At 39.0% G+C, this 8,267-nt stretch overlaps 1 protein-coding gene across 1 annotated transcript; it reads left to right on the forward strand.

The window, feature by feature from the left end:
- The first annotated feature begins 1,702 nt into the window (after positions 1-1,702).
- Positions 1,703-7,753, forward strand: GKN1 (gastrokine 1). Its single transcript, XM_020878606.2, has 6 exons — positions 1,703-1,738; positions 3,670-3,723; positions 3,814-3,951; positions 5,190-5,300; positions 6,710-6,857; positions 7,515-7,753. Exons 1-6 carry the CDS (start codon positions 1,727-1,729, stop codon positions 7,607-7,609), a joined length of 558 nt encoding a protein of 185 aa, XP_020734265.1. The 5' UTR covers positions 1,703-1,726; the 3' UTR covers positions 7,610-7,753.
- The last annotated feature ends 514 nt before the right edge of the window (positions 7,754-8,267 follow it).

The following is an 8,267-nucleotide window of genomic DNA, read 5'->3' on the forward strand; positions in this document are numbered from 1 at the left end:
TGAAAGAGATATAGATAGTGATCAAGCTTTATAACCACATAACCCAGTACTGTGATTGCAATCCATACATAGAAGGATAGCTATGGGCTCAGGAAGTCTTCCCAAGGGGAAATTTATAGATCAGTGATTCATGAGGTATAGTTTTTCTCTTCAGTAATTTAATTTACTAACTTCCGTTTGTAAGAGAGAGCAGGAAAAAAAATTAAGACTTTAATTCACCTCCAAGATTGTTTTGAGCATTTTTCTTGTTTGCCCAAGTGACAATATCTACTCTCTGCTTCTGATGAAAACATCAGAAAAAGATTATGTTAGCATCATTTCTGAAAATTTAATTATCTAAAAACAAGTCAAAGGACAAGGATTCCTTTTAGAGCTCCAGGGGAAAAGAAAAAGATTTAGCCCCAGGATATGGAGAAGCCATGATGGAGGCAGTGATATTTGAGCTGGGCCTGGAAAATGAATAACGATTACCAGCTAGAAATAAAGGCAAGGTTGGCACTCCAGGGTGAAGGAACAGCATGTATGAAGGCAAAGAGGCATGAACCATCCTGAATGTTCCCACTAGAGTGAGAACCCTGGTGTGTAGCTCAAATACAGAATTTTAGCATAGAGTGACAGATACAGCTGGAGAGGCTTAGGAAATCTTATAAAAAATAGCCCTCTGTGCCATTCCTGTGAGCGTGAAGTTTATCTTGTAGGTTGTCAGTGAAAATTTCAAAGCACAGTAGAGTCAGTTTACTTAAATACTTTAGAAAAACAGCCTTAGGGAAAATGGAGAAAATGCCATTTTGATAACCAGAGCTATCAATTACATCACTGTTGTAAAAGTCCAGGTGAACAAAGCTGTGGACAAAGCTAGGGTTTAGAGTCAATTCTAAGATGAAATGACAAGGGTTAGTAACTAACTGTATGTGGTGGGAAGAGTCACAGAGAGTCCTTAGTTTTCTAACCAGATGTGTGGTTCTGTCACTGAGAGAGTTCAGGATTGCAGAGGAAGATATAGGTTTGGTGGGAGTAGCTAATAGAATATGTTTGCATGCCTGCATGCTCAGTTGTGACCAACTCTTTGTAACCCCATGGATTGTAGCCCACCAGGCTCCTCCATCCATGGGATTTCCCAGGCAAGAATAGTGGAGTGGGTTACTATTTCCACCTCCAGAGGATCTTTCTGACCCAGGAATCCAACCCGCATCTCCTGTGTCTGCTGCATTGACGGACAGATTTTCTACCACCGCGCCACTTGGGAAGCCCTAATAGAACAGCTTAGCCTAAGCAAAAACATCACAGTGGCTCAGTTGAAGGTACGAAGAGGAAGCCATGCCACGTTCTAACAGGAAGAGGTCCATAGTTTCTTATCTTGTTTGATTTTAGGGACGATTCTTTTCCTAAATCTCAGTAATATCAATGTATAAAATACCCACAGCCACGGCTTCAATTGGACCAGCAGTTGTCATCAATCATACTGCTCATTTTGATATCTTCAACTTCAACATATGGTGAGTCAGATCAGCTCCATGTCAAAATGCCTTGCCAACCAGGCGGATATTCCAAAATGCTTCCTGGTATTCCGGAATGTGGCACAGATATGGAAAATGGAGAAAGATAAGTCTTAGGCCCCACCTGTTCACACCTAGCTTGAGTAAAGCTGGTCAAGTACAAATATGAGAACACTTTTTATCTGAATGCACACCTGTCATCTCAGCTTCATTGCTTTGGTGCAGTTAAGATGAAGTTCACAGTGAGTAGATTGTTACTTTTGAATTTATTACCTTATAATTGGAAACTGCTAATATTCTCAACTAAGTGGGGGTATGCTTCTTATTATCACTGTCATGGAAAAATTTGTGAAAATAAGAATAATCCTTTTTTATGGAATCATGGCATTTATAAACATCTCCATAGAGAAGGATAATTATACTGGGATTAGTCAGCTGCTCGAGCATCTTATACGGTGCTATCTTTAAAAAAAAATTGCTTTCTGGATCTGTTGATTCAGATCTAGGCACAGTGCAAGCAGTTGCTAACTCTGTAGGAAATGTCTGATTTTTCATTACATTCTTGAATTCCGTTTTTGACAAAAAAAAACTACTGAGCAGGTTCAGGCAAGATAAAAAGCTTATTTTCAAAACAAATTAGTGAGAGACTTACTGTCACATTCCCTCCTGTGAAATGGATCTCTAAGTAAAAAGTTTTGCCTTGAACCCTGTCTATAGTCTTATAGTCATGAAAACACTAGTAGCATGAAGCTAGTTCATCAGCTCATTTGCCGAGAGAGTAGCAAATGGACAGCAAAATTCTGCCAAAGCAACCGGTGATGCTGTCCGTCTCATAACAGGATGCAAAAGGGCTAGAGTAAGGTGAATAAACATTAATATTTTGACATACTAAACATTAAAATATATGACAGTAGATTCTGCTTCATAATGGAGTTGCAAGTGTGAAATAGTTTTCTGGAAATAAATGCTAATGATAGGAAGGTTAAGAAAAAAAAAGAGCTTCAGAGACAGGTTAGATCTGATTTCTCTTGCAGTTGTGGTATGAACAAAAGGTACACCCTTGGCCAAGTCACTCAACTTCTGAAGCTCCATTTTCTCATCTGTGAAGAATTATGTTGTACTAATAGATCTTTAAAATTTCTTCCACCTCTGATTTTTTTCATCCTCCTTTTTAAACTATCAGGGGATACATCAAACATTTTTTTAAATTATCTTGAATCACTAGTGCAGGTCTCAAACCATTTTGTTCCAGGCAAAGAAAATGAACATAGGGACCCAGAATTGTGCATCCTGCATAAGCTCTGTGTTCTGAGAACCAGTATCATGTACTCAATGACAACTATGTTACCCCAGGTGTCCTGGGACAGTGATTGACTTCCCTTCTACTAAGTACACTTGATAGCCAGATACTCCATCTTTGGCCTCTCATCATTCATATCCAACCTGGTTACTAATCCATTGCTTTGAATATATGTATATACAGTAAATGCAGACAAATACTATTTGATTTCACTCACACGAGATACCTAGAATAGTTAAATTTGTAGAGTCAAAAAGTACATTGATAGATGCCAGGGGCCTGGGGTGGGATGGGAAGGGGAAATAGGGACAATAGTATGAATGTATTTAGTGTCACTGAACTATATAGTTAAATATGGTTAAAATAGTATGTTTTATATTGTGTGACTTTTACCACAATAAATAAAAAATTTTTTTAATAAAAAGACTGCTTCTGAGATTAGGAGGTCTTGGAAGAAGAAAAAGCATTCAGGTCAATAATTTAATCTGGAAATTAGTCCTATTTGATTTCTAGACCACATTAAGAAAGTTATCTTAATTCAGTTTCAGGTCTGCTTCTCAGAACTTAAAACCATTTTCATGCCATGTATGCTATTATTCAGGTCAACGCTATTTTTCAACATACTTACACTTCTTCAGTTTTTCGTAAGACCCACATTAAAAATTCTAAAACAATCAACATAATTATCTATAATTAACCTAAAATTCAACATTATCATTGAATTTTCTACGGTTTAAAAAAATTGAAGATCAAAGAAGAAAAGACAGATCACTCAACAAATTTAGTAAGCATTTTTATAAGTTTTTCTAGAAAAAGACAATGAGGACATCGTTTTGCCATTTAACAGTAGACCAATGTTATTTGTGATTTCAGATTGTCTTTGCTGGACTTCTTGGCATCTTCCTGACTCCTACTCTTGCTGGCTATGTAAGTTTTATTTTTTAAAGTGTGTTACCAAAATGCATTTGAAAAAAGAAAAGTGGTATTAAATCATTGTCAATTTCTCGTAAATTTCAGGATATCAATGTCAATGATAACAACAACAGTGGTGGAAGTGGGCAGCAGTCAGTGAGTGTCAACAACGAACATGGCGTGGCCAATATTGACAATAACAACGGATGGGGTTCCTGGAATTCCCTCTGGGATTATGAAAGTGTAGGTAGTCAACACGCAATATCTGTTCTTTGCAAACATGGCATTCCTTTTTAAACAATAATGAAAACTGCCTGCTAACCATAAAAAAAAAATTACGTAAATTCTAATTGCACATAAGAAGAGAGTTATAAGTAAAAGTGTCTCTTTTGCTTACTCAGCTTACCTTCTTAGATAAAATTGCTGTCAATAAGTTTCTCATAGTAAGTTAAAATTCAAGTCAGTGAATGTTAATTAGAATCCAGTGAATGGTATGAGGCTATAAAACAAGTGCAACATCCTTTGGCCTTACCTGCAGAAACCCTCAATAAAGATGAAAGACCTTCATAATATTACTGTTGCCAAACCATAATCCATATCATTCTACTGTCAATTTCCTAAAAAGATAGAAATTGACATTTCATTTATAATTCAAAAGGACCAAAGTAAATGTAAGTGACAATATTAATTAAATGTAGGGGCAGCTAAAAATACAAAAAAAAATAATACCCACTTGGCTCTAGTTAGAAAACCTAACTCTGCAATTATCAGCTCTGTATTTAACAAAATTTGTCATTTAGAAAAGGCAACTCTTTGTAGTTTCAGTTTTATCATCTGGTCAATTATAAAACTAATTACTATCCTGCTACTGCTGCTGCTGCTACTAAGTCACTTAAGTTGTGTCCGACGCTGTGTGACCCCATAGACAGCAGCCCACCAGGCTCCACCATCCTGGGATTCTCCAGGCAAGAACACTGCAGTGGGTTGCCATTTCCTTCTCCAATGCGTGAAAGTGAAAAGTGAAAGTGAAGGTGCTCGGTTGTGCTCCACCCTTTGCGACCCCATGCACTGCAGCCTACCAGGCTCCTCCATCCATGGGATCTTCCAGGCTAAAGTACTGGAGTGGGTTGCCATTGCCTTCTCCAACTATCCTGCTAGCCTGCTTGAAATGTTGTGAAGATCAAAGGAGATTAAAACATGAAAGTATTTAAAAATTTATTTCAGCAAAACAAACATGTAGGGAGACTCTTGCTGGGCTAGAGCCTGAAGTGAATTCAACAGTCTCTCCCTCAAAGAGTTTGTGATCTATGCTTCCAAATGTCAGCAATAAATATGATTGCAAAACAGGGCCAGATCCAGCACTCTTATCTCAGTCCATTGTGATCTCACAATTCCATTTCCCTCTGCTGGTGAAACTAATTTCTGATGAGAAAGACACCTTGGAGAACACACTGTTTACTACCCACCATCTTCTTTAATAGGGCTTTGCTGTAATCAGATCCTTTAAGAAGAAGTCGTGCATTGTGCACAAAATGAACAAGGAAGTCATGCCCTCTATTCAAGCCCTTGATATGCTGGCCAAGAAAAACAAGGTAAAAGCAAAAGTCATTTTATTCTTTGCTTGGGGGTGGGGAGGCAGAGGGGTCTTATGATTTCCAATAAACCATGAGAAGGTCACAGTTGCTCCCTCTTGACCACATAGTACATTGTCACGTGCAGCCTAAAGGGGAAGAGGAATTGGAACTGCCTGACAAGAGGCAACTGCCATCACACTCAAACCTGCCCCTCTGGAGTCTGATCAGAACACCTCACTCTTACTAATAGGGGAACAAAGCTCTGTTCACATCAAGGGGAGTCCTCCACACTTCAAGGACATTTTCCTGGAAGATTTGGGTTAGGGTTATTGGATTTAACAAACAAAAATAGAGGATACCCAGTTAGGTTTGAATTTCAGATAAACAGTGGATAATTTTTTTTTCCTAACTATGTCCCATGCAATATTTGGGACATGCTTACAAATGATCTGTTGTTTACCTGAAATCAAAATTTAACTGGGTGTCCTGTATTTTATCTGGTAACCCTAGGAGTGGTGGGCAGGGAGAGGGGAACTATCACTAAAATGTCAGCCTGAGTTTATATTTGTATAACTGATAAGTGGGTATCTTTTAATGATAGTGTAAAGAAAACTGCATTTTCAGAGACTGATTATCATATAGCTCAATCCAAGGAATATAAGATGACCAAACGAGCTACAACCTTCAGTGTAAATTTACCCTGACTTAACGCTGTTACGAAAAGCTGAGGTTTTGAATCAGCTAAATCCCTTAGGACATTTCAAAGTGCTGAGATATACAGGGTTGTAATTGGTTCTTCTTCATTTTGATTATGGAAAAATTATAGCCTAGAAATATGCCCTGTCAGCCTTGTTGTTGTTCAGTCCCTCAGTTGTCCTATTCTTTGCGACCCCATGAACTGCAACACGCCAGGCTTCCCTGTTCTTCACTATCTCCTGGAGTTTGCTCAAACTCGTGCCCATTGAGTCAGTAGTGCCATCCAGCCATCTCATCCTCTGTTGTCCCCTTCTCCTCTTGCTCTCAACCTTTCCCAGCATCAGATGAGTCTTTTCCAATGAGTCAGCTCAGGTGGCATCAGATGGCCAAAGTATTGGAGCTTCAGCTTCAGCCTCAGTCCTTCCAATGAATAGTCAGGGTTGATTTCCTTTAGGATGGTCTGGTGTGATCTCTTTGCAGTCCAAGGGACTCTCAAGAGTCTTCTCCAATACCACAGTTCAAAAGCATCAATTCTTTGGCACTCAGCCTTCTTTATGGCCCAACTCTCACATCCATACACAGTGACTGTAAAAACCACAGTCTAGACTATTCGGAACTTGTTGGCAAAGCAATGTTTCTACTTGGCCTTGTATACAACCCCCAATTCAACAAACCACTGGGTTTAACACTCCTTCTCTCTCCTCCTTGCCACCTGTCTTCCCCACACTCAGCTTCAGGGTAGAGGACCAGAGGCACCACCTCCCAAAAGCCTGATCTACTCAGTCAAGCATGACAAAGTCAACAACCTGGACCAGTTTGGAAAATCCATTGTTACCATGTGCAAGGGGATTCCAACATACATGGCTGAAGAGATTCAGGGTGAGGACCCCCCTACTGTGCATTCTGAGTTCATGCTGGTAGGATTGTCAGACTGTTTTCAATGTCCACGGAGGACACAAATTACTCAGGAGGTGGTGATCAAAGCTAACACTTATGTAGTGCTTGCTCTGTGCCATGCACCATTCAATGGGCTTTACGTGAGTTAGCTCATTTACTCGTGATCCCAGTCTTATGTGATAGACTTTATTGTTATTCTCACTTTCCGATGAGGAAACAGGCACAGAAGACACAAACTCCTTGCCTGGGTCTTTCTTAAGTATTTTGGCTCTGGATTCTGTGATTTTTAACCATTCTGAAATATTTCCTTTCATGGGTGAATCTAGAGTAAACTCAAGAAACTCATAAATCACTAAATGCAAGGAGAATGCTGATAGAATCTGTTGGTTTTTTTAAAGCTCAAACAATCACCAATTCTGAGCATTCAAACAATAACTTCACAGAAACAGGGTGTCCACTCAGGAATCGAATGAAACACCAACTTTTTAGATCTCTTAATTGGTTGATTTATGGCTAGCTAGCTAAATCTTGAAATTATTGCAGAGTTGGTTTGAAAACTGTGCAACATTCCTCACCACCATCCTCCTTAAAAGAGGTTGTTGAAAAGTCATTGATAGTGCTTTCCTCTTTTTTTATCAGGAGCAAACCTGATTCTGTACCCAGAAAAGTGCATCAAGGTTGATATACTCTGGATTCTGAACATTTCCTTATGTGGAGAAGCAATGGAGAACTAAAAAAAAAGTTCCTGTGCGTTTAGTCATCAGAATTTTCTATTCAGAAAAATGTGGGTTCTAATGGTGTTTATCATATCATTCTGAAATATTCTCGCCTAGTCCTGTTTGGTTTCCTTAAATGTCAATAAACCTATTTAGCACTGAGTTCACTTTATACTAAGTTCTTTAGTATTTCTACTTGGAAAGCACAGGGTCAAAAGTGCTGTATGGTGGCATTGAGTTGTCGAAGTGCATTAGACCCAAATGTTAGCCTATATTCAGAACTTGTCCCTTATAAAGAGCCCCTTCAGCTGCTTCAGACACTACTAACCACAGCTCTGGGAATAGTTCCAAGACCATCCAACTGCTCTGAAGACTGCCCTATAGTTGATGTGCATAGTAACATTCCAGATCAACAGAAATCCACTCAACGTAGCATAAGCCAAAAGAGGGGGAAGGGTATTGCAAAGATATTAGAATATCTAAAATTACTCTTAGAGAAAGAAAAGGAGAAGGAGACCACATATAGTTCTTCTCTGCTCCTCTCAAATTCAACTTCTCTCTTCTTTCCATCTTGATGACTTGCTCTGTATTCATGGCAGAAGATGGCTGAACCAGAATGTCATCCCCATCTCCCATGTTTTTGTGTCTTTCCAGCTCACAAGATCAAGCCTCATAC

The sequence above is a fragment of the Odocoileus virginianus genome, chromosome 2, assembly GCF_023699985.2.
Source record: "Odocoileus virginianus isolate 20LAN1187 ecotype Illinois chromosome 2, Ovbor_1.2, whole genome shotgun sequence".
Classification (NCBI taxonomy): Eukaryota; Metazoa; Chordata; class Mammalia; order Artiodactyla; family Cervidae; genus Odocoileus; species Odocoileus virginianus.

What these genes read in the sequence shown, in the direction of transcription:
- GKN1 (XM_020878606.2), top strand. An exon ending in CCCTCTGGGATTATGAAAGT is followed by an intron (nt 3,952 to 5,189) that starts GTAGGTAGTCAA and finishes CTTCTTTAATAG; the next exon opens with GGCTTTGCTGTAATCAGATC. An exon ending in CATGGCTGAAGAGATTCAGG is followed by an intron (nt 6,858 to 7,514) that starts GTGAGGACCCCC and finishes TTTTTTTATCAG; the next exon opens with GAGCAAACCTGATTCTGTAC.